Source organism: Leucoraja erinacea, unplaced genomic scaffold (assembly GCF_028641065.1).
Source record: "Leucoraja erinacea ecotype New England unplaced genomic scaffold, Leri_hhj_1 Leri_754S, whole genome shotgun sequence".
NCBI classification, from domain to species: Eukaryota; Metazoa; Chordata; class Chondrichthyes; order Rajiformes; family Rajidae; genus Leucoraja; species Leucoraja erinaceus.
Window position 1 is genome coordinate 36307 of NW_026576679.1, and position 26769 is coordinate 63075.

Genomic DNA, 26769 nt, shown 5'->3' on the forward strand with positions numbered 1-26769 from the left:
GTTGTTCGGCACGGACTTGTAGGGCCGAGATGGCCTGTTTCCGTGCTGTAATTGTTATATGGTTAGATGGTTATAAGATAGATGGGACATATTGGCCGGTGTGGGCAAGTTGGGCCGGAGGGACTGTTTCCACACTGAATTACTCGATGACACTATCATCGTTTCTGAAGTTTATTAACGTCAGAATAACAGACTGCCTTTCTGTTCAGCTGCTCTGTTGCATGAAAGCTTGGATTGTGATAAAGGAATCTCTGCATTAATTAGCTCGATATTTTAATGCTGTGTGTGGGGGGCAGTTATCTTAAATGTCATATATTAAAGAGCAGTGCATTCATAGACATCAGAAAGGACACAATGTGAGTGAGTTTCCTCAGTTAATCAGTCACGTGTCTCAATAAGCAAATAAATAATCAGCTGGGGGGTCTCAGCATGCCAGGCAGAGGTTCCGACATTAAACCACTCATCCATGTTCTCCATTAATGCTGCCTGACCCATTGAGTTATAGAGTTACACAGTGTGGAAACAGGCCCTTTGGCCCAACTTGCCCACGCTGACTAACATGCCCCATCTACACTAGTCCCATCTGCCTGCGTTTGGTCCGTATCCCTCTAAGCCTCTGTCGTATCCATATACCTGTCCAATTATTTCTTCAACAAAGTAATAGTCCTTGCCTCGAACACCTCCTCTGGCAGCTTGTTCCATACACCCACCACCCTTTGTGTGAAAACGTTACCCCTCAGATTCCTATTAAATCTTTCCCCCTTCACCTTAACCCTATGTGCTCTGGTTCTCGATTCCCCTACTCTGGGCAAGAGACTGTGCATTTAACTGATCTAGTCATCTCATGATTTTATACAACTAGAGAGAGTACAGAGGAGATTTACTAGAATGTTGCCTGGGTTTCAACAACTAAGTTACAGAGAAAGGTTGAATAAGTTAGGTCTTTATTCTCTGGAGCGCAGAAGGTTAAGGGGGGACTTGATAGAGGTCTTTAAAATGATGAGAGGGATAGACAGAGTTGATGTGGACAAGCTTTTCCCTTTGAGAATAGGGAAGATTCAAACAAGAGGACATGACTTCAGAATTAAGGGACAGAAGTTTAGGGGTAACATGAGGGGGAACTTCTTTACTCAGAGAATGGTAGCGGTGTGAAATGAGCTTCCAGTGGAAGTGGTGGAGGCAGGTTCATTGGTATCATTTAAAAATAAATTGGATAGGCATATGGATGAGAAGGGAATGGAGGGTTACGGTATGAGTGCAGGCAGGTGGGACTAAGGGGAAAAAAGTTGTTCGGCACGGACTTGTAGGGCCGAGATGGCCTGTTTCCGTGCTGTAATTGTTATATGGTTTATATGGTTAACTCTATGATCACCCCTCATCCTCCTGCACTCCTAGGAATAGAGTCCCAGCCTACTTAACCTCTCTCTATAGCTCAGACCCTCTAGTCCTGGCAACATCCTCGTAAATCTTCTCTATATCCTTTCCAGCTTTTCAACATCTTTCCTAAACATGGTGCACAGAACACACTCTAAATGCGACCTCACGGACATCTTGTATAACTGCAACATCACCTCCCAACTTCTATACTCAATACTGATGAGGCCTATGTGCCAACATTTTTTGATCACCTTATCTACCTATAATGTATCTTTGAAAGAACTATGCATGTGCCCTTCTGAAGAAGGGTTTCGGCCCGAAACGTTGCCTATTTCCTTCGCTCCATAGATGCTGCTGCACCCGCTGAGTTTCTCCAGCTTTTTTGTGTAAACTATGCATGTGCACTCCTTGATGCCTCTGCTCTACAACACTCCCCGGAGACGTACCATTCACTGTGTGGGTCCTGCCCATGTTAGACTTTCCAAAATGTAACACCTCACATTTCTCTATTAAATTCCATCACCCATTCCTCAGCCCACCTGGCCAATCGTTCAAGATTCTGTTGCAAATTTTCACATCCATCTTCACTATCTGCTGTATAACACTCTCCAGACCCCAATGATGTGAAAAGTACTACCCACTGTTGTATCATCAGCAAACTTGTTACCCCAGCACTGTATTTTTGTATTTGTATTTTTCTTCAGTGTAAACTAGCATCTGCAGTTCCTTGTATTAGATTTTGACCCAGCATCTGGGTTGGATCAAGATGCTTCTTCAGCAGTCTGCAGAAGGATCCCGACCCAAAAGGATCGCGACTCTGTTCATTTGCCTCCACAGATGCTGCCTGACCCATTTAGTTCCTCCATTGTTTTTACTTAACACATACAGGTTTGTAGATTAATTGGCTTGGTATAACTGTAAGTGTCTGTTGCATAGTGTGAGTGTGCAGGGATCGCTGGTCGGCAAGGACATGGTGGGCTGCAGGGCCTGTTTCCACGTTGTATCTCCAAGACTAAAACCATTAAAGTCAGGGACAGTTTCTTCCTAGCTGGCATCAAGCAATTGAACCACCCTACCATAACTAGAGAGCAGTCTTGAACTACTATCTACCTCGTTGTAGACCCACGGACTATCTTGAATCGGACTTTACTGAACTTTTATCTTCCGCTGAACATTATTCCCTTTATCATGTATCTACACTGTAAATGACTCGATTGTAATCGTATTCTCTTTCCGTTGACTGGTTAGCATGCAACAAAAGTTTGTCACTGTACCTCGGTACACGTGACAATAAACTAAACTGAGCTAAAACCCTGATTCACCATCTTCATACAAAGTGTTTAGTTCAGTTTAGAGATACAGCGCGGAAACAGGCCCTTCGGCCCACTGATCCACGCCGACTAGCGATCGCCGCACCTGTCCCACTTAGGCAACTTTTTAAGCGACTGCAGGAGACTATGCAGTCGCCACATGTTCACAGGTGGTTGCCGGGGAGTTGCCTTCATGGTCGTGAGGAGTTCCCGCATTCTGGGAACTAGTCGCGGCCTCATTGTGGTCGCCGTGAATTTTTCAACATGTTGAAAAATTAGCGGTGGCTCGAAAGAAGCCGCCGTGGAGAGTAGCGAGAATTCTCGTGCCGTAGGTGGGTCGTCAGGATGTCCTAATGGGTTTCCAGGAAGTCAAAGGTTCCCGTAGGTAGTAGGCGGTGCTGACCGGTGAATTTCATTTGCTCATTGGGGGAAAAAAAGGTAAAAAAACAGTAATTTTCAGAACCAAGGATAACCGACCAACTAAATCTAAATGCTAAATGTCCGCCGAGCTTAACAGCCGTGTATCTCTGGCTGCTTAAAAGTTGTCTTCACTCCATCTCCCCCCTCCCCCTTCTTTTAAAGGACTTACCGTACACTGTGCTTTAGGTCCAACCTTCCTGTTCATCGCGGGTGTGTGTCAGTTTCACCTTGGCTTTGCACCGTGTGCCGTTTCCCCCGCCTGCATAACGGGCTGGTGAAGGAAGATGTACGTGTGTGTTTGGTCCACTCTGACAGTCGCCGTTTCAGTTGCCGGTTTTTGACAGTCGCCGGCAGTCCACTAAACTCGCCTACGTGGAACGGGCCCATTACACTACCATACTCACACTAGGGACAATTTTACATTTGTACCAATCCAACGAATGTGTACTTGAACCGGGAATGTCGGGGCTGATCTTTGGCGTGTGTTGTGCGCAGGTAAACACTACGGAGTGTACAGCTGTGAGGGCTGCAAGGGCTTCTTCAAGCGCACGGTGCGCAAGGACCTGAGCTACACGTGCCGCGACAGCAAGGACTGCATCGTGGACAAGAGGCAACGTAACCGCTGCCAATACTGCCGCTACCAGAAGTGCCTGGCCACCGGCATGAAGCGGGAAGGTAGGTCCTTCTCCAGCTCCAGCCTGGGCCGGCACCGCAACCCCCACACCCTCCCGTGTCCACCGCATCCACGTACCTCCCGTGTCCCCCTCCCGTGTCCCCCTCCCTCTCCCACGTACCTCCCGCATCCACGTACCTCCCTCTCCCCACGTACCTCCCGCGTATCCCACGTACCTCCCGCATCCACGTACCTCCCGCATCCACGTACCTCCCGCATCCACGTACCTCCCGCATCCACGTACCTCCCGCATCCACGTACCTCCCGCATCCACGTACCTCCCTCATCCACGTACCTCCCGCATCCACGTACCTCCCGCATCCACGTACCTCCCGCATCCACGTACCTCCCTCTCCCACGTACCTCCCGCATCCACGTACCTCCCCCTCCCACGTACCTCCCTCACCCACGTACCTCCCTCGCCCACGTACCTCCCGCTTCCACGTACCTCCCCCTCCCACGTACCTCCCCCTCCCATGTACCTCCCCATCCCCCTCCCATGTACCCCCCCCCTCCCACGTACCTCCCCCTCCCACGTACCTCCCCCTCCCACGTACCTCCCCCCTCCCACGTACCTCCCCCTCCCACGTACCTCCCCCTCCCACGTACCTCCCCCTCCCACGTACCTCCCCCTCCCACGTACCTCCCTCTCCCCCGTACCTCCCGCACCCACGTACCTCCCTCTCCCACGTACCTCCCTCCCGCATCCACGTACCTCCCGCACCCACGTACCTCCCGCATCCACGTACCTCCCGCATCCACGTATCCACGTACCTCCCGCATCCACGTACCTCCCTCTCCCACGTACCTCCCTCTCTCCCACGTACCTCCCCGCATCCACGTACCTCCTGCATCCACGTACCTCCCTCTCCCATGTACCTCCCGCCCCCACGTACCTCCCTCTCCCACGTACCTCCCCCTCCCACGTACCCCCCACCCCCCCTCCCCCCTCCCTCTCCCCACGTACCTCCCTCTCCCACGTACCTCCCTCTCCCACGTACCTCCCCCTCCCACGTACCCTGTGCCTCCCCCCCCCCCTCCTGTAACCATATAACCATATAACAATTACAGCACGGAAACGGGCCATCTCGACCCTTCTAGTCCGTGCCGAACACATAATCTCCCCTAGTCCCATATACCTGCGCTCAGACCATAACCCTCCATTCCCTTCCCGTCCATATAACTATCCAATTTATTTTTAAATGATAAAAACGAACCTGCCTCCACCACCTTCACTGGAAGCTCATTCCACACAGCCACCACTCTCTGAGTAAAGAAGTTCCCCCTCATGTTACCCCTAAACTTCAGTCCCTTAATTCTCAAGTCATGTCCCCTTGTTTGAATCTTCCCTGCTCTCAGTGGGAAAAGCTTTTCCAAGTCAACTCTGTCTATCCCTCTCATCATTTTAAAGACCTCTATCAAGTCCCCCCTTAACCTTCTGCACTCCAAAGAATAAAGCCCTAACTTATTCAACCTATCTCTGTAACTTAGTTGCTGAAACCCAGGCAACATTCTAGTAAATCTCCTCTGTACTCTCTCTATTTAGTTGACATCCTTCCTATAATTAGGCGACCAAAATTGTACACCATACTCCAGAATTGGGCTCACCAATGGAGTCGATGGAAGGGAGGTTGGTTTGTGTTTTGTTAGTCTGTCACTACCCCGGGGGTCTGTGTCCCTACAGTCCCCCCCCCCCCCCCCCCCCGCAGTGCCCCCACCATCCTCTGTGCCCTGTCCCTGTTTGCCCACTGCTCCCCCTCTCCCCCGCGCTGGTGGGTACCGCAGTGCCGTTGCTGCTGCTGCTGCTGTGTGTGTGTCCGTGTGTGTGTGTGTGTCTGTGTCCGGGTGGGAGTGAGCTCTGCTCCTCTCTCCGTAGCAGTGCAGGAGGAGCGACAGCGGGGTCGGGAGAGGGGAGACGAGGTGGAGTCCACCAGCCCAGCCAGCGACGACATGCCCGTCGACAAGATCCTGGCGGCAGAGATGGCCGTGGAGCAGAAACCCGAGCTGCAGGCTGACGGCACCGCACCGGACCTCACCTCGGTACGGTGAGGGGGGGGGGGGGGGGGGAGCGCGGTGTAGGGGCTGTGGAGGGGGGGAGTGGCTTTGGGGCATGGGAGGGGAGGTGGGGGTAGGTGTGAGGATCGGGGGGGGGGGGATAAATGTGGGGTGGGGGAGAGGTGTGAGCCTTGTTTGGGGGGGTGGGGTGGGGAGAAGTGTGGGTGGGGGGGGGTGAGCCATGGTTGGGGGTCTACTGGGGAGGGGGTGTGGAGAGGTGCCATGGCTGTGGAGGGGGGGTGTGGGTGGGAGGGTTAGTTTTGGTGGGTGTGGGGGAGGGGAGGGGTGAAGGTGGGGGAAGGTGAGCTTTGGGCGGGTGGGTGTGAGGGGGGGAGGGGTGTGGGTGGGGGAGGGGGGGAGGGGTGGGGGAGGGTGAGCTTTGGGCGGGGGTCTGTAGTGGTGTGGGTGAGCTTTGGGTGGGGGGGGGTGTGAGGGAGGGGAGAGGGGAGCTTTTGGTGGGGTCTAGTGGTGAGGGGGGAGGGGAGGGGTGGGTGTGAGCAGGGGAGGGGTAGGTGTGGGAAAGGGGGAGCTTTGGGTGGGTGGGTGTGAGGGTGGGGAGGGGTGCGGGTGATCTTTGGGTGGGGGGGTGTGAGGGTGGGAGGGGTGTGAGGGGAGGGTGAGCTCTGGTGGGGGGGGTGTGGGTGGGAGAGGGTGAGCTTTGGGTGGGGGTCTGTAGGGGTGAGGGTGAGCTTTGGGTGGGTGGTGTGTGAGGGGGGGTCTGTAGGGGTGAGGGTGAGAGGTGTTGGGGCTGGGGAATGGGCTGTGGGAAGGGAGGGGTTGCGGAGAGGTTAGTGGTCGGAGGCAGGAAACGGGCCCTGGGCCTACAGTGTCCACAGGGACCAGCGATCACCCGTGCACGAGCACTATCCCACATACTAAGGACAATTTACAGAGGCCATTTCATCTGCGAACATGCACCTCTTTCAAGTGTGGAAGGAAAATGGAGCACCTGGTGAAAACCCACGCAGGTCACGGGGAGAACGTACAAACTCCACACAGACAGCACCCGTAGTCGGGATTGAACCGGGGTCTCTGGCGCGACGCGGCAGCAACTCTACCGCTGTGCCGCCCTGAGACCTCGGCCGAGGTGTGAAGTCCTGCACTGGTGTCACTCCTGTGACATCTCGTGCCTTCCTGGGGTAACTAGGTCACACCCACCCCAGCTGCTGAGTTGACTGAAAACTTGTGTAGTCTGGGCACTTCTGCTTCTCCTCCCATCCTGCTGGTTCCTTGATGCAGGAATAATACTGGTAAGTTCATTTCATAAGGTTCATTGCAGAATTGGGCCATTCGGCCCATCAAGTCTACTCTGCCATTCAATCATGGCTGATCTATCTCTACTAACCCCATTTTCTTGCCTTCTCCCCATAACCACCGACACCCGTACTAATCAAGAATCTATTGATCTCTGTTGTAAAAATATCCACTGACATGGCCACCACGGCCTTCTATGGCAAAGAATTACATGGATTCATCACCCTCTGACTAAAGAGATTCAATAGACAACAGGTGCAGGAGCAGGCAATTCAGCACCGCCATTCAATGTGATCAGGGCTGATCATCCCCAATCAGTACCCCGTTCCTGCCTTCTCCCCATATCCCCCATATTATGTTAGCTTTCATAGCAAAAGGATTTGAGTATGGGAGCAGGGAGGTTCTACTGCAGTTGTACAGGGTCTTGGTGAGACCACACCTGGAGTATTGCGTACAGTTTTGGTCTCCAAATCTGAGGAAGGACATTATTGCCATAGAGGGAGTGCAGAGAAGGTTCACCAGACTGATTCCTGGGATGTCAGGACTGTCTTATGAAGAAAGACTGGATAGACTCGGTTTATACTCTCTAGAATTTAGGAGATTGAGAGGGGATCTTATAGAAACTTACAAAATTCTTAAGGGGTTGGACAGGCTAGATGCAGAAAGATTGCTCCCGATGTTGGGGAAGTCCAGGACAAGGGGTCACAGCTTAAGGATAAGGGGGGAAATCCTTTAAAACCGAGATGAGAAGAACTTTTTTCACACAGAGAGTGGTGAATCTCTGGAACTCTCTGCCGCAGAGGGTAGTCGAGGCCAGTTCATTGGCTATATTTAAGAGGGAGTTAGATGTGGCCCTTGTGGCTAAGGGGATCAGAGGGTATGGAGAGAAGGCAGGTACGGGATACTGAGTTGGATGATCAGCCATGATCATATTGAATGGCGGTGCAGGCTCGACGGGCCGAATTACCTACTCCTGCACCTAATTTCTATGTTTCTATGTTTCTATCCCCTGACTCTGCTATTTTTAAGAGCCCTATCTAGCTCCTAATATCCTTTAATTCTGAGGCTATGACCTCTGGTCTTAAACTCTCCCACTAGTGGAAACATCCTCTCCACATCTACTCTATCCAGGCCTTTCACTGTTCGGTAAGTTTCAGGTTTTCCCCCCCCCCCCCCCCCCCCCCCCCCCCCTTCTAAACTCCAGCGAGTACAGGCCCAGTGCCGACAAACGCAGCCACAGAAAACAGGACTTCTGAGACTTGTTCAGCTCAGAAACGATCCCTCCAGCCCACCCTGTCCTTGACGACTATCGAGTCCCTTCCTGTATCAATCCCAAGCATTTTTAGAGTAACTATCAGGAAAAGAAGATAGACACAAAAAGCTGGAGGTTACTTTGAACTGCCCCAGTTCCCTGTCTGTGTTTCCTGGGAGCCAGTGGTAATGAGGGAAAACATAGAAAATGGCTGCAGGAGTAGGCCATTCGGCCCTTCGAGCCAGCACCGCCATTCAATATGATCATGGCTGATCATCCAAAATCAGTTCCCCGTTCCCCATAATCCCTTGATTCCGTTAACCTGGGGTGGGGAGATACATAGAGGGTGTGGAATAAACTGCAGATGCTGGTTTACATCGAGGGTAGACACGGGATGCTGGAGTATGGCAGTGGAACAGGCAGCATCTCTGAAGAGAAGGAATGGGTGACGTTACGGTCGAGACCCTTCTTCAGACTGGACATGGAGGGGACTGTTACCCCTGTTGCAGCTCTCGTTGCTGCCTGGGTTCCCTAACAAATCATAATTGACCAGTTGATTACTGTCTCTGAAGTAACCATATAACAATTACAGCATGGAAACAGGCCATCTCGGCCCTACAAGTCCATGCCGAACAACTTTTTTCCCCTTAGTCCCACCTGCCTGCACTCGTACCATAACCCTCCATTCCCTTCTCATCCATATGCCTATCCAATTTATTTTTAAATGATACCAATGAACCTGCCTCCACCACTTCCACTGGAAGCTCATTCCACACCGCTACCACTCTCTGAGTAAAGAAGTTCCCCCTCATGTTACCCCTAAACTTCTGTCCCTTAATTCTCAAGTCATGTCCTCTTGTTTGAATCTTCCCTATTCTCAAAGGGAAAAGCTTGTCCACATCAACTCTGTCTATCCCTCTCATCATTTTAAAGACCTCTATCAAGTCCCCCTTAACCTTCTGCGCTCCAGAGAATAAAGCCCTAACTTATTCAACCTATCTCTGTAACTTAGTTGTTGAAACCCAGGCAACATTCTAGTAAATCTCCTCTGTACTCTCTCTATTTTGTTGACATCCTTCCTATAATTGGGCGACCAAAATTGTACACCATACTACAGATTTGGTCTCACCAATGCCTTGTACAATTTTAACATTACATCCCAGCTTCTATACTCAATGCTCTGATTTATAAAGGCTAGCATACCAAAAGCTTTCTTTACCACCCTATCTATATGAGATTCCACCTTCAATTAACTATGCACAGTTATACTCAGATCCCTCTGTTCAACTGTATTCTTCAATTCCCTACCATTTACCAGGCAATGAATTAAAACCAATTGAATTGCCAAGACTTTCCACGTATATTGTACATTCAACATACGGTAGTCAATTTGGACATCCCGGCACGGTGGTGCAGCAGTAGAGGTGCTGCTTTACAGAGCCAGAGATCTGGGTTCCATCCTGACTGTCTGTACGGAGTTTGTACCTTCTCCCTCACAGAAGGACAGGGGTGTGACATGTTTTCCACATGGCTGGTTGTTACTCTCATTAACACTTTGAATTCCATTTCTTCGACATTACAAAATGAAACGCATTTTCCAGCGAACCCAGTTAGTTAATGAGAGCGTGAGATTTGAGTCCCAGTTGAGCTTAAACAGGGTGTTAGTTGGGGGTTTCCAGTGAGTTACAGAGGCCAGGGAAGGGAGGGAATCGGGCAGCGAATTGGGGATGGAATGGAGTAAAGGTTGGGAAGTGAGAACATTGGGAATAAGGTGGGATTTTGCAAGAGGCAAAGATTGAAAGGGGAGAGGAGATGGAATCAAGGAGGTGCTAGCCCGAAAGATCCAAGACCGTGTGGAATGAGTATAGAAGTTGGGATGTAATGTTAAAATTGTACAAGGCATTGGTGAGGCCAATTCTGGAGTATGGTGTACAATTTTGGTCGCCCAATTATAGGAAGGATGTCAACAAAATAGAGAGAGTACAGAGGAGATTTACTAGAATGTTGCCTGGGTTTCAGCAACTAAGTTACAGAGAAAGGTTGAACAAGTTAGGGCTTTATTCTTTGGAGCGCAGAAGGTTAAGGGGGGACTTGATAGAGGTCTTTAAAATGATGAGAGGGATAGACAGAGTTGACGTGGAACAAGCTTTTCCCACTGAGAGTAGGGAAGATTCAAAACAAGAGGACATGACTTCAGAATTAAGGGACACAAGTTTAGGGGTAACATGAGGGGGAACTTCTTTACTCAGAGAGTGGTAGCTGTGTGGAATGAGCTTCCAGTGAAGGTGGTGGAGGCAGGCTCGTTTTTATCATTTAAAAATAAATTAGATAGTTAAATGGACGGGAAGGGAATGGAGGGTTATGGTCTGAGCGCAGGTATATGGGACTAGGGGAGAATATGTGTTTGGCACGGACTAGAAGGGTCGAGATGGCCTGTTTCCGTGCTGTAATTGTTATTTGGTTATATGGAACTGGCAGTGTACTAATAGATGGTGAAACAGCCATATTACACTTGTGTGGGAAGGAACTGCAGGTGGTAGTTTAAACCAAAGATGGACACAAAATGCTGGGGTAACTCAGCATTGCACACTTGCACACACTTGCACACACACACACACACCCACACCCCCGCTGGCACACTGCACACCCACTTGCACACCCACACGCCTGCTGACACACTGCACACCCACACGCCGGCTGACACACTGCACACCCATTTGCACACCCACACGCCTGCTGACACACTGCACACCCACACACCCGCTGGCACACTGCACACCCACTTGCACACCCACACGCCTGCTGACACTGCACACCCACATGCCGGCTGACACACTGCACACCCACTTGCACACCCACACGCCTGCTGACACACTGCACACCCATATCCACGCTGGTACACTGCACGCACCCCATACGCCCGCATTCACAACACATTGCTCCCCGCGTACTCTTGTAACATTCTCAGCATATAAACATTAATTTGTGTGATATTCAGAAGTGTTCACAAACTATCCTTATGCCAAGTTGCCTTGCCACTAATGTGGCCTCCTGGGGTTTAGTTTAGAGACACAGTGCGGAAACAGGCCCTTCGGCCCACCGAGTCCGCATCTACTAGCGACCTCCATACACTAATACTATCTGCCACACTCTAGGAACAAGTTACATTTATACCAAGCCATGCACCCTACAATCCTGTACGTACAAATTCTGTTCTGTGAAGTTGACGCAGTCAGGATTGAACCTGGGTCTCTGGCGCTGTGAGGCAGCAACTCCACCGTTTTGTACACCGTGGGGTTGGGGGATTTTTCTTCCTTTGTTTGAAGGACGTCTCCACCACACCCCCCCCCCCCCCCCCCCCCAATGTCCAGCAGCGGAAGGACCCGAGGCTGTGGTCCTCCCCCACAGGGCCACGGTGCTGCCTGCACCAAGCTTCAGCATGTAGCCGCTGACTATTCTCACTTCCACCTCACCGCGGCAGCTTCCCTAGCCAGCGTTCCCACCCTGCAGCGCTGCCCATAGCTCTGACGGAGGCATTGGCTGGGCCGGGCGCTGTACAAATGCAGTTTCATGTTGAAGTGAAGTATGCCAGTTGCACCCCACTCCTCCCGCCAGCTCACCCTGAGCAGACAACATTGTTCATCTCCATACGTTCTCAGAGCAGAATTAGGCCATTCGGCCCATCAAGCCCACTGCCACATTCAATCATGGCTGACCTATCTCTCCCTCTCAACCCCATTCTCCTGCCTTCCCCCCCCCCATAACTCCTGACACCCGTACTAATCAACAATCTGTCAATCTCCTCCTTAAAAATATCCACTGACTTGGCCCCGACAGCCATGTGTGGCAATCAAATTCCACATTCACCACCCTCTGACTCGAGAAATCCCACTTCATCTCCTTCCTAAAGCTTCATCCTTTAATTCTGGGGCTGCGGCCTCTGGTCCCCATCTCTTTTCTAAAGTTAGGGTGTGGGGAACTGGGTGGCCGGGTGCCCAAGGAGAAGTTGCCATGTTCCTGTCCCGTGCCCTCCTCCCTCCCTCCCCAGCTGCCCGCTGCCAGCGCGCGGGGTCCCAGTCCCGAACGGCTCGTGTGTTCACCCCGGGTGTCCAAGGAGAAGTTGCCACGTTCCTGTCCCGTGCCCTCCTCCCCTCCCCAGCTGCCGCTGCCAGCGCGCGGGGTCCCGGTCCCGACCGGCTCGCGTGTTCACCCCCTGTGTCCGTTCTGCTCCTAACTTGCGTCTCTCTGCCATCAGATGGATGCCATATCCCGAGTACTCGCCGACGTTGAACCCCAAGCCACCGTCATTCGCCGCGTGATCACGGCCGTCAAAGTAACTCCCTTTCTTTGCGGGGTCTTTCCAGCGAGCGGGGTCGGGGCAGTGTGGGGGGGAGGGGGGGGGGGGGGGCAGCAGAGGGTGAGGGGCGGGGGGGTTACAGACCCACCCCGTTACTGACGGAGCTGTGCCCGCGGTTAATGCCAGGGTCCCGGGCAGGGTGTTGGGGGTCTGAGATGGCCCCTGCTTCCCCCCCTCCCCTCCCCTCCAACACCACTCACGCTGCCCCTCTCCGTTCCCACGCCCCCTGCCCTGCCGGTGAAGTTGCCCCCTCCCCTCCAACACCACACACGTTGACCTTCTCCCTTCCCACGCCCCCTGCCCTGCCCTGCCCTGCCAGTAAAGTTGTCCCCTCCCCTCCAACACCACTCACGTTGCCCCTCTCCCTTCCCACGCCCCCTGCCCTGCCAGTGAAGTTGCCCCATCCCCTCCAACACCACTCACGCTGCCCCTCTCCCTTCCCACGCCCCCTGCCCTGCCCTGCCGGTGAAGTTGCCCCCTCCCCTTCAACATCAGTCAAGTTGCGCTACCCTCTCTTCACCAGTTAATTTAATCCCCCTGCCCTGCCATTCCTGTTACCCATCTCCCCTCCCCTATCCTGCCAGTAACACCGCCTCCCCCTGCCCGAAAAGTTGCCCCCTCCCCTTCAACATCAGTCCTGTCGCTCTCACCAGTTAATTTAATCCCCCTCCCTGCCATTCCTGTTACCCCGCTCCCCTCCCCTATCCTGCCATTAACCCCCTGCCCGAAAAGTTGCCCCATCCCCTCCCGTACCAGCCAATTGGCCCCCTCCCTCACCATTTTTGTTTCCCCATCCCTACCAAGTCAAGGAGCCCCCTCCGTCAGTAATGTTGCCACTTATTCTCACAAGTAAAGTTGCCCCCACCCCTGCCATTCAGGTTAACCCCCTCCCCTCCTTCACTAGTCGTATCCCCCCGCCACCCCCCCCACCCCTCCCTTTCATTCATTTCCACCCAGCTCCCCCGCCAGTGAAGATGCCCCCTTCCCTTCCCCCCCCCCCCCCCCCCCCCCCCCGCCTGTCATGTGTGTTCCCCCCCAACCCCCTGCTCATCAACCGTGCGGGATATCCTCCCCCCCCCCCCCCGGCAGTCACGGTGGTGCAGCGATAGAGTTGCTGCCTTACAGCGAATGCAGAGCCGGAGACCCGGGTTCCATCCCGACTACAGGTACTGTCCGTACGGAGTTTGTACGTTCTCCCCGTGACCTGCGTGGGTTTTGCTCCGAGATCTCCGGTTTCCTCCCACACTCCAAAGACGTGCAGGTTTGTAGGTTAATTTACTTGGTAAATGTAAAAATTGTCCCCCCCTGGGTGTAGGAGAGTGTTAATGTGCGGGGATCGCTGGTCGGCACAGACCCGGTGGGCCGAAGGGCCTGTTTCCGCTCTGTCTCTAAACTAAACTAAGGTGCAGCAAGCACTGGGCAGTCTTGTTTATGATCAGTATCTGGGTGAGGAGGAATTTCTTTAGTGAATCTGTGGGATTCTTTGCCACAGAAGCCTGTGGAGGCCAAGTCAGTGGATATTTTAAAGGTGGAGGAAGATAGATTCTTGATTAATACGGGTGTCGAAGGTTACGGGAAGAAGGCAGGAGAATGTGGTTAGGAGGGAGAGATCGATCAGCCATGATTGAATGGCAGTGTAGATTTGATGGGCCAAATGGCCTAATTTTGCTCCATTCACTTCTGATCCAGCTTTGCAATGAGAAGTATTTACGGGGGAGATAGACACGTTTTTGTGCACAAAAGAGAGACTTTTTGGTCTGGGCAGATCTGGCCATGAACAGATGGAATGCAGGGCAGGGTCCAGGGGCTAAATTACATTTAGGGGAGTCCGGAACTAGGAGCCACAGTTTAAGAATAAGGAGTAAGCAATTTAGAATGGAGACGAGGAAACGCTTTTTCTCACAGAGAGTGGTGACTGGAATTCTCTGCCTCAGAGGGCGGTGGAGGCAGGTTCTCTGGATGCTTTCAAGAGAGAGCTAGATAGGGCTCTTAAAAATAGCAGAGTCAGGGGATATGGGGAGAATGCAGGAACGGGGAACTGATTGGGGATGATCAGCCATGATCACATTGAATGGTGCTGGCTCGAAGGGCCGAATGGCCTCCTGCTGCACCTATTGTCTATTGTCAATAATACAAGGAACTGCAGAAGCTGCTTTACAAAGAAGAACACAAAATGCTGGAGTAACTCAGCGGGTCAGGCAGCATCGGTGGAGAGAAGGAAGAGGTGCCGTTTCAGGTCGAGACCCTTCTTTGAAACTGGGTTCTTGATGGGGAGAAGAGGTTTATTGGGTGTAAAGTGAGCTGGGATGTCCGGAGATGTTGCTCGTGCTCGGAGACGATATGTAACCGGTGATTCTCTCTCCTCCCACAGCCCAACGACCCGGTGACCAACATTTGCCAGGCAGCAGACAAGCAGCTCTTTACCCTGGTGGAGTGGGCCAAGCGCATCCCACACTTCTCTGACCTTCTGCTGGATGACCAGGTCATCCTCCTGAGGGCAGGTGAGGAGCCTTGTCTTGTGGGGCAGGTGGGGCGGGTGGGGGTGGTTTGCCTCAACCTGCATTTCGTCACCTATCCATGATCTCCTGTGATGCTGCCTGACCCGCTGAGTTATTCCCCACTCCCCGCACTGAGACACTGAGTTACTCCACACTCACCACACACACCAGGGCACTGAGTTACTCCCCACTCCCGGCACCAGGACACTGAGTTACACCGCACTCACCACACACACCAGGACACTGAGTTACTCCACACACCAGGGCACTGAGTTACTCCGCACTCACCACACACACCAGGGCACTGAGTTACTCCACACACCAGGGCACTGAGTTATTCCCCACTCCCCGCACCAGGACACTGAGTTATTCCCCACTCCCCACGCACACCAGGACACTAAGTTACTCCACACTCACCACACACACCATGACACTGAGTTATTCCCCACTCCCCGCACCAGGACACCGAGTTACTCCACACTCACCCACACACACCAGGGCACTGAGTTACTCTGCACTCACCACACACACCAGGGCACTGAGTTGCTCCGCACTCCAGGGCACTGAGTTACTCCGCACTCACCACACACACCAGGGCACTGAGTTACTCTACACTCCACACACCAGGGCACTGAGTTACTCCACACTCCACACTCCACGCACACACACACACACCAGGGCACTGAGACACTCCCCCCACACACACACACACACACACCAGGGCACTGAGTTACTCCACACTCCACACACCAGGGCACTGAGTTACTCCACACACACACACACACCAGGACACTGAGTTACTCCGCACTATATACACCAGGACACTGAGTTACACAGAGCGAAGGCTCTCTGCTCACCAACTCCATGTTCATAAGTGATAGGAGCAGAATTAGGCCGTTCGGCCCATCAAGTCCGCAACGCCATTCAATCATGGCTGATCTATCTCGCTCTCTCCTCACCCCATTCTCCTGCCTTCTCCCCATAACCCCTGGCACCCGAACTAATCAAGAATCTATCAATCTCTGCCTTAAAAATATCCACTGACTTGGCCTCCACAGCCGTGTGTGGCAATGATTCACCACCCTCTGACTAAAGAAATTCCTCATCGTCTCCTTCCTAAAGGAACGTTCTTTAATTTTGAGCCTATGTCCTCTAGTCCTAGACTCTCCCACTAGTAGAAACATCCTCTTCACATCCACTCTATCCAAGTCTTTCATTGTTCGGTAAGTTTGAGGTTACCCCCTCATCCTTCTAAACTCCAGCGAGTACAAGCTCAGCGCCGACAAACGCTCATCATATGTTAACCCACTCATTCCTGGGATCATTCTTGTCAACCTCCTCTGGACCCTCTGCAGAGCCAGCACATCCTTCCTCAGCTATCTGGCCCAAAATTGCTCGCAATACTCCAAATGTGGCCTGACCAACGCCTCACGCGTACCCTGTGGGAGCTGCACACTTCACGCTGCCTCGGGAAAGTGAAACCACATATAGTGCTTTGTTTAGTTTAGTTCAGAGATACAGCGCGGAAACAGGCCAGCCAGCAATCCCTGTACACTAACACTATCCTACAATCTAACCATATAACCATATAACCATATAACAATTACAGCACGGAAACAGGCCATCTCGGCCCTACAAGTCCGTGCCGAACAACTTTTTTTCCCTTAGTCCCACCTGCCTGCACTCATACCATAACCCTCCATTCCCTTCTCATCCATATGCCTATCCAATTTATTTTTAAATTATACCAATGAACCTGCGTCCACCACTTCCACTGGAAGCTCATTCCACACCGCTACCACTCTCGGAGTAAAGAAGTTCCCCCTCATATTACCCCTAAACTTCTGTCCCTTAATTCTGAAGTCATGTCCTCTTGTTTGAATCTTCCCTATTCTCAAAGGGAAAAGCTTGTCCACATCAACTCTGTCTATCCCTCTCATCATTTTTAAAGACCTCTATCAAGTCCCCCCTTAACCTTCTGCGCTCCAGAGAATAAAGACCTAACTTATTCAACCTATCTCTGTAACTTAGTTGTTGAAACCCAGGCAACAACTATACTCTCTCTATTTTGTTGACATCCTTCCTATAATTGGGCGACCAAAATTGTACACCATACTCCAGATTTGGTCTCACCAATGCCTTGTACAATTTTAACATTACATCCCAGCTTCTATACTCAATGCTCTGATTTATAAAGGCTAGCATACCAAAAGCTTTCGATACCACCCTATCTATATGAGATTCCACCTTCAAGGAACTATGCACGGTTATACCCAGATCCCTCTGTTCAACTGTATTCTTCAATTCCCTACCATTTACCATGTAAAATGTACCAATATACAAAGAGATGGCAATGAATGCACTGTCAAGTAAGGTGCGTAGAGGACATGTGCATTCTTGTACTAGTACATATGACTACATACAAAAATAGATATTTTTTCAGCAAAATGGTCACCGCGTAAAAATACTGATTTCCTCAGCAAAATACTGAAATGCTCTGATAAAACTTGGCAGCTCTGCATCTCTTCCCCTCCTGCCTCCCCCTCTCTTCCCGTCATCGTTCTGTCGCCCCTTCCCCTCCCCCCCCCCCTCCCCCCCCCCCCCTTTCCCACCCCCCCCCCCCACCCTTCTCCCCCCCCCCCCCCCTACTCCCCCCCCGCCCCCCCCCCCCCCGTCTCCGTCTCCAGTACAGTCAGGATGGGAGCTGGGTCCGGGGAGCTGTGAGGCAGCAACTCTACCGCTGCGCCACCATGCCCCCCCCCCCCCCCCCCCCACGGGCAACATCTACCCGGTTGCATCACGGCTCTGCCCAAGACTCTGCCCCTGGGGTGACCTGGTCTCTCGTTCGCACAGGTTGGAACGAGCTGCTGATCGCCTCGTTCTCCCATCGCTCGATCACGGTGCAGGACGGAATCCTCCTCGCCACCGGCCTCCACGTGCACCGCAACAGCGCCCATAGCGCCGGCGTGGGGGCCATCTTTGACAGGTGAGGACTGGGGGAGCTCGGAGCGTCGGGGGGGGGGGAGCGAGGGGCAAGAGGGAGCACGTGGGGGAGAATGGAGGAAGAAAGACTGGATAGACTTGGTTTATACTCTCTAGAATTTAGGAGATTGAGAGGGGATCTTATAGAAACTTACAAAATTCTTAAGGGGTTGGACAGGCTAGATGCAGGAAGATTGTTCCCGATGTTAGGGAAGTCCAGGACAAGGGGACACAGCTTAAGGATAAGGGGGAAATCCTTTAAAACCGAGATGAGAAGAACTTTTTTCACACAGAGAGTGGTGAATCTCTGGAACTCTCTGCCGCAGAGGGTAGTTGAGGCCACAGTTCATTGGCTATATTTAAGAGGGAGTTAGATGTGGCCCTTGTGGCTAATGGGGATCAGAGGGTATGGAGAGAAGGCAGGTACGGGATACTGAGTTGGATGATCAGCCATGATCATATTGCATGGCGAATGGTGCAGGCTCGAAGGGCCGAATGGCCTCTACTCCTGCACCTAATTTCTATGTTTCTATGTGTGCAGACCATTGCTGACCCGTGCCTCTGGGACTAGGTTGTGATGTGGTGCACACAGTCTTGCGACATCAGAGCTGTGATGCCAACTCTTGCTATATCCGAGCTGTAATGTGGCCAGGACTAGGCCTTTACAGAGATGGTTCCTGGCCCACAGTGGGGCCGGACTTGACATCATCGAACACAAAACCTTTGTCATAATTGACCACAAGATCCTGAATCCCAATGAAAAATTCTCAAATTCCCACCTGACATAATAGCAGACTATTTGGCCTTTCAAGTCTATGCTAGCCCTCAGAGCTTTCCCAGAAGCCCAAATTCCCCCTCCCTTATTGAGGAGGAACATTTATTCATAGTGTTGATCTGTGGAACTCATTTCCACAGAGGGCTGTACAGGCCAAGTCAGTGGATAATTTTAAGGTAAAGATAGACAAATTCTTGATTAGAACGGGTGTCAAGGGTTATGTTGAGAAGGCAGGAAAATGGGATTAGGAGGCAGGGATTGGCCATGATTGAATTGCATTGGTCTCAAGTCAAGTTTATTTGTCACATACACATACGAGATGTGCAGTGAAATTAAAGTGGCAATGCTCGCGGACTTTTGTGCAAAAGACAAACAACAAAACAACCAAACAAATTATAAACACGATCATAACACACATATTCTTTTACATAATAAATAATGGAAGGAAAAACATTCAGTAGAGTTAGTCCCTGGTGAGATAGGTGTTTACAGTCCGAATTGCCTCTGGGAAGAAACTCCTTCTCAACCTCTCCGTTCTCACCGCATGGCAACGGAGGCGTTTGCCTGACCGTAGCAGCTGGAACAGTCCGTTGCAGGGGTGGAAGGGGTCTCCCATCATTTTATTTGCTCTGGAGTTGCACCTCCTGTTGTATAGTTCCTGCAGGGGGGTGAGTGAAGTTCCCATAGTGCGTTCGGCCGAACGCACTACTCTCTGCAGAGCCTTCTTGTCCTTGGCAGAGTAATTCCCAAACCAGATGGTAATGTTCCCGGACAAGATGCTTTGCACCGCCGCTGCGTAGAAGCACTGGAGGATCCTCGGAGACACTCTGAATTTCCTCAATTGCCTGAGGTGGTAAAGGCGCTGCCTTGCCTTACTCACGAGTGCTGAGGCGTGTGATGCCCATGTCATATCCTCAGAGATGTGGACTCCCAGATATTTAAAACAGTTCACCCTATCCACAGGATCCCCATTTATCCTCAATGGAGTGTACGTCCTCGGATGATGTGCCCTCCTAAAGTCCATGATCAGCTCCTTTGTTTTTTTGATGTTCAAGAGGTGGCTGTTATCCTGGCACCAGAGTGCTAGATCAGCCACCTCCTCCCGGTAGGCCTTCTCATCGTTGTCTGAGATCAGGCCCACCACCACAGTGTCATCAGCAAACTTAATTATTGAATTGGAGCTGAACCTAGCGGGCCAGGCAGGATCTCAGGAGAGAAGGAATGGGTGACGTTTCGGCTCGACAGTGTATGAGAAGGTACGGAACATTGCCGACCGAGCCTGCATCGATGACTCTGGTGGAGCCCACAATGTTCTATTGTGGGAGGGGAAGGAGGTGACACCCCCCCCCTGTAATGCAATCCTTTCTCCACTGCCTCCAGGGTTCTGACTGAGCTGGTGTCCAAGATGAGGGATATGCAGATGGACAAGTCGGAACTGGGCTGCCTGCGAGCCATCATCCTCTTCAACCCCGGTAGGTGGAACACTGGGACCAGCGCTCCGGGTGGGAATATGACATTATTATCACGTGACCGGTCACGGTGAAAATCTTTCTCTTGTGCACTGTACATGGTGGCCGATTAGGAAAGGGGGAGATGCAGCAAGACCTGGGTGTCATGGTACACCAGTCATTAAAAGTAGGCATGCAGGTGCAGCAGGCAGTGAAGAAAGCGAATGGTATGTTAGCATTCATAGCAAAAGGATTTGAGTATAGGAGCAGGGAGGTTCTACTGCAGTTGTACAGGGTCTTGGTGAGACCACACCTGGAGTATTGCGTACAGTTTTGGTCTCCAAATCTGAGGAAAGACATTCTTGCCATAGAGGGAGTGCAGAGACGGTTCACCAGACTGATTCCTGGGATGTCAGGACTTTCATATGAAGAAAGACTGGATAGACTTGGCTTGTACTCGCTAGAATTTAGAAGATTGAGGGGGGATCTTATAGAAACTTACAAAATTCTTAAGGGGTTGGAGAGGCTAGATGATGGAGGATTGTTCCCGATGTTGGGGAAGTCCAGAACAAGGGGTCACAGTTTAAGGATAAGGGGGAAATCCTTTAAAACCGAGATGAGAAGAACTTTTTTCACACAGAGTGTGGTGAATCTCTGGAACTCTCTGCCACAGAGGGTAGTTGAGGCCAGTTCATTGGCTATATTTAAGAGGGAGTTAGATGTGGCCCTTGTGGCTGAAGGGGATCAGAGGGTATGGAGAGAAGGCAGGTACGGGATACTGAGTTGGATGATCAGCCATGATCATATTGAATGGCGGTGTAGGCTCGAAGGGCCGAATGGCCTCTACTCCTGCACCTAATTTCTATGTTTCTATATTTCTGAACTTACGGATAAGGTTGCCGCAGTAGGACATCTCTTTTAGTTTTTAGTATTTTTGTGGTAAAAATCCAAGCCTACAAGAAATTGCAGAGAGTTGTGTGACCATCACACAAACCAACCTCCCTTCCTTTGATTCCATCTACACCTCGCGCTGCCTCGACAAGGCCAGCAGCACAATCAAGGACCAATGGCACCCTGGTCACTCCCTCTTCTCCCCACTCCCATCAGGCAAGAGGTACAGAAGTGTGAAAACACACACCCCCAGATTCAGGGACAGTTTCTTCCCAGCTGTTATCAGGCAACTGAACCATCCTAGTGTGTTAATAACTAGAGCAGTCCTGAACTGCCAGGTACAGTAACCTCCATAATGTTTGGGACAAAGACCCATCATTTATTTATTTTGCGTCTGTACGGCACAATTTGAGATTTGTGATAGAAAAAATCATATGTGGTTAAAGTTCATATTGTCAGATTTTAATAAAGACCATTTTTATACAGTTTCACCATGTAGAAATGACAGCAGTGTTTATACATAGTCCCCCCCATTTCAGGGCACCATAATGTTTGGGACACAGCAATGTCATGTCAATGAAAGTAGTCATGTTTAGTATTTTGTTGCATATCCTTTGCATGCAATGACTGCTTGAAGTCTGTGATTCATGGACATCACCAGTTGCTGGGTGTCTTCTCTGGTGATGCTCTGCCAGGCCTGTATTGCAGCCATCTTTAGCTTATGCTTGTTTTGGGGGCTAGTTCACCTTTACTTTTCTCTTCAGCATATAAAAGGCATGCTCAATTGGGTGATTGGCCATTCAAGAATTGACCATTTTCTAGCTTTGAAAAACTTATTTGTTGCTTTAGCAGTATGTTTGGGATCATTGTCTTGCTGTAGAATGAACCACCGGCCAATGAGTTTTGAGGATTTGTTTGAACTTGAACAGATAGGATGTGTCTATACACTTCAGAATTCATTATGCTACTACCATCAGCAATTAACCATACAATAACCATATAACAATTACAGCACGGAAACAGGCCATCTCGACCCTTCTAGTCCGTGCCGAACACATAATCTCCCCTAGTCCCATATACCTGCGCTCAGACCATAACCCTCCATTGCCTTCCCGTCCATATAACTATCCAATTTATTGTTAAATGATAAAAACGAACCTGCCTCCACCACCTTCACTGGAAGCTCATTCCACACAGCCACCACTCTCTGAGTAAAGAAGTTCCCCCTCATGTTACCCCTAAACTTCAGTCCCTTAATTCTCAAGTCATGTCCTCTTGTTTGAATCTTCCCTACTCTCAGTGGGAAAAGCTTGTCCACATCAACTCTGTCTATCCCTCTCATCATTTAAAAAACCTCTATCAAGTCCCCCCTTAATCTGCGCTCCAAAGAATAAAGCCCTAACGTGTTCAACCTTTCTCTGTAACTTAGTTGCTGAAACCCAGGCAACATTCTAGTAAATCTCCTCTGTACTCTCTCTTAAAGAGGCAATTAAACACACCTGAGCAATTACAGGCACGTGAAGCCACGTGTTCCAAACATTATGGTGCCCTGAAATGGGGTGGACTCTGTATAAACTCAGCTGTAATTTCTACATGGTGAAACCAAAATGTATAAAAATACTCTTTAATAAAATCTGACAATGTGCACTTTAACTACGTGATTTTTTTTAATATTCCAAATCTCAAATTGTGGAGTAGAGAGGCAAATAAATAAATGATGGGTCTTTGTTCCAAACATATGGAGGGCACTGTACCTCATTGGAAACCCACGGACTATCTTTAATCGGACTTTACTGGACATTATCTTGCACTAAACTTGTTTAGATTATTGTCACGTGTTCCAAGGTACAGTGAAAAGTTCTCTTTTAATGCTATCCAAACAGATCAGATATACCATGCATGGATACAATCAGTTTAAACTTGTACAATTGATAGAGCAAAGGGGAAGATACGAAGTGGAGAATAGAATTCTCAGCTTCATATCTCCCCCTCTCATCCTCGGGGGGGGGGGGGGGGTTGATGGGGGCGGGGGCTGTTGTGTGGGCTGGGGTTTTTGGTGGAATGAGCTAGTGGGGGCTGGGACTGATATGACATCTCTCTGGTCACTCTGGCCCACAGATGCCAAGGGCCTGTCGAATGCAGCAGATGTGGAGGTGTTGCGGGAGAAGGTGTACGCCTCATTGGAGTCGTACTGCAAACAGAAGTACCCTGACCAGCTGGGCAGGTGAGTGTGTGAGCGCTGGTCCCTGCCCTCCCTCACTCCCCTCACTCCCTCACTCCCCTCCTTCAAATCTCCCTCACTCACTCCCTCACTCACCCCCTCCTTCAAACCTCCCTCACTCACTCCTTCACTCCCTCCCTCCCTCCCTCCCTCACTCCCTCACTCATCCCCTCCTTCAAATCTCCCTCCGTTGGACGGGGGTGGGGAAGATGGGAGAGAGAGAGAGATGGGGTGGGTGGGGTCGGGGAGACGGGGTGATCGGTCAGAGTGGGAGTGGGAGGGGGCGGGGGGGATGGGTCGGTGGGTGGGGGAGGGGCGGTGGGTGGTGGAGGGGGTGTTGGGGGATGGGGCGGTGGGTGAGAGGGACAGGTGGGTGGGTGACAAGGACAGGGCGGTAGTTTGGAGGGAGAGTGTATGTATCTTCCACTGATGTTCCCTCCCTCCCTCCCCATGTACCAGGTTTGCCAAGCTGTTGCTGAGGCTGCCGGCTCTACGCTCCATCGGCCTCAAGTGCCTGGAACACCTCTTCTTCTTCAAGCTCATCGGAGACACCCCCATCGACACCTTCCTCATGGAGATGCTGGAGGCTCCTCACCAGCTGTCTTGAGTTGGGCATCGGGACCCTTGTGGGCACTGGGACTGGAGTGGGCAGGGTAAGGGTGTCCAGTGCTGGAGACTGACATGGTGGGGCTGTGTGATTCTGGGGCTGGAGCGGGCATTGGGCAAGGGCTCTGGGTGCTACAGGCTCCCGTCCATTTGTCATGTTGGGCATGGGCTGGGCCTGGTACGAAGTGCAGACCCTGGAGCGGGTACCAGGCACGGGGCAAGGCTGCCGGGTGCTGGAGGCCTCCCACCAGTTGTCGTAAGGTTGGCATCGTGGAGCTGTGTAGCACTGGGACTGTCGTGGGTACTGAGGCTGGAGGGGGCACCATGTGCAAGGCCCTCAGCAACCACCTGCGCTCGCTCCAGCTCCACGGGCCGCTGCCCTCCCCGGCTTTGAGAAGAACGGTGGGCTGGAGCGGTTCCCCCGCCATCCAGTAACCGACCGTCGGGACTTGCCACAGCTGACGCCACTGCCACGCGGGGACCAGCAATCCACAGCCTCTACCCTCGGCTGCCGAGACACTCACCGGATTATTGCCCAGTCTGGGCCGGCCCTCTCTTGCAGATACCCCTGTGTCCGGGACACACACTGCTGGAACATTAACCCCCCCCCCCCCCCCCCCCACCCCGTCTCTGCTCTAACTCCACGCTGCCTCCTCTCACACACACTGTGCAGCCTCGTTAACTGTGGGCAGCCCCACTGGGGCACTGTGAGGGGGGACCCAGTGTAACTTTCTCTCTCACCCCCCCTCAGTGTGTGTGAGATGGAGCCGGGGCTGTCCCACTTTCACAACCTTTTTTACTCGTGGGCATTTTTCATCAGGCTAGAAAACGCCCCGACCTACTTGATGCCACGAGTACTACGACCAACATCACGGCCTGCTACGACCTACATACGACCAGCATCACGGCCTGCTACAACCTACCTACGACCAACATCACGGCCCGCTACGACCTACCTACGACCTCGTGACGACCATGCTGCGAGTACGAGTCAAGGGCAAACTCGGCAGAGGTGGTGAATTAGTTTGTGGATGTGGAACAGGCCCTTTACACTATTATCGAACATGTACTCCATCTTCCCTGGGAGTGTGTTTGCGTGCGTGTGTGTGTGTGGGATGGGACTGTGTACAGGAAGCTTCACTCAGTGTTTCCCTCTCCGGGAGTGTGTGATGGTGCGGGCTAGAGGGAAGTGTCACTCTGTATTGAGTGTTTACTCCTTGCCTGGGAGTGTGTGGCGGTGTGGTGTAGAGGGAGCGTCACTCTATAGAATCTTTACTCTGTGTGCGCTGGGAGTGTATTGGGGCAGTGTAGAGGTAAGCTTAATCAGTATCTAAATGTTGTCCCTGCGCTGGTGATGTTTAATGGGACTGTGTATAGAAGGTGCTTTATTCTGTGGCGACAGTGAACTCGCTGCCCTCAATGTGTAATGGGATGGTGTTGGGGCAGATTCACTCTGTATATAACCTGACCCACTCCTGGTGTGGGAGTGAGTGTGTGATGGGATGGTGTAGAGGCAGCTTCACTCTGTATATAACCTGACCCACTCCTGGTGTGGAAGTGAGTGTGTGATGGTACGGCAGTGTAGAGAGAGGCAGCTTCACTCTGTATATAACCTGACCCACTCCTGGTGTGGAAGTGAGTGTGTGACGGATGGCAGTGTAGAGAGAGGCAGATTCACTGTATCTACCCTGACCCGTATGTGGTCAGGAAGTATTTAATGAAGAGTGTTGACCAGGCTTCCTGCCATGGTTTCTGCAGCAAGAGGTGCTAGATGCTGGTGAACTGAGTAGTGTCAAACACTGACACCACTAATATGGAATTACAGTGCGTGAATTCATGCAGCCACACGATCGCTTCACAAGCTGCCTGCTCGTACCAGCCACACGATCGCTTCACAACAAGCTGCCTGCCTGCTCGTACCAGCCAGGGTAAATCGTGCAGAAGAAACCGGGGGAATGATTGGGAAGGAACTGCAGATGCTGGTTTACACCGCAGATAGACACACAATGCTGGAGTAACTCAGCGGGACAGGCAGTATCTCTGGAGAGAAGGAATGGGTGAGACAATCTGAAGAAGGGTCTCAAATCGAAACATTGCCCATTCCTACTCTCCAGAGATGCTGCCTGTCCCACTGAGTTACTCCAGTACTTTGTGGCCATCTCCGTGGGGGAATGGCCGTGCTTTTGGCTCCATGGAATAGCAGCACCAGCTTTCTGCCGGGTTGGTAATGCTGCACGTTTAACGAGGTAACCCCAGCATTGTGGAGCTGCTACAGACACCGGAGAACAAAGAGAGATTGCTCTGACCCCACCCGTGCAAGTACCAGTGCAGTCGAGTTTATTCCCCTTGGCACAGGTCCGATGAAGTACAGCAGCAATGAACAACACCATCGCAGGCACAGAGACAGAGACAACACGCAGAATTATAAATGTCACATCGATTCTGCAAGGAAACAAAAAGAAAAAAGGTTCAGCACAAAAAACCGCAGCAAGACACGGTTGTCTGTTGCTGGGGTGGGATTAGGGTTGTGTGGGTCGTTTCAAGAACCTGTTGGTTGCTGGAAAGAAGCTGTTCCTGAAGGTGGTGGTGTGGGACTTCAGGATTCTGTACCTCCTGCTCGACGGTAGCAGTGGGAAGAGGGCACGGCTGG

The 26769-nt window shown here is 51.6% G+C and overlaps 1 protein-coding gene across 3 annotated transcripts in view; it reads left to right on the forward strand.

Annotated features, from left to right (window-relative positions):
• LOC129694684 (retinoic acid receptor RXR-alpha-B-like) overlaps positions 1 to 26011 on the forward strand; it is a 45911-nt gene extending 19900 nt beyond the window's left edge. Inside the window, exons 4-11 of one of the 3 annotated variants that reach the window (XM_055631417.1) lie at positions 3603 to 3782; positions 5660 to 5820; positions 12597 to 12674; positions 15070 to 15199; positions 18050 to 18182; positions 20334 to 20425; positions 23411 to 23516; positions 23973 to 26011. In XM_055631417.1, coding sequence (XP_055487392.1) covers positions 3603 to 3782; positions 5660 to 5820; positions 12597 to 12674; positions 15070 to 15199; positions 18050 to 18182; positions 20334 to 20425; positions 23411 to 23516; positions 23973 to 24120 — 1028 coding nt within the window. In that variant the 3' untranslated portion in view covers positions 24121 to 26011. Of the gene's footprint in view, positions 1 to 3602; positions 3783 to 5656; positions 5821 to 12596; positions 12675 to 15069; positions 15200 to 18049; positions 18183 to 20333; positions 20426 to 23410; positions 23517 to 23972 lie in introns of all 3 variants that reach the window. The other 2 variants (XM_055631416.1, XM_055631418.1) reach the window with 2 other exon arrangements.
• Positions 26012 to 26769: the final 758 nt, after the last annotated feature.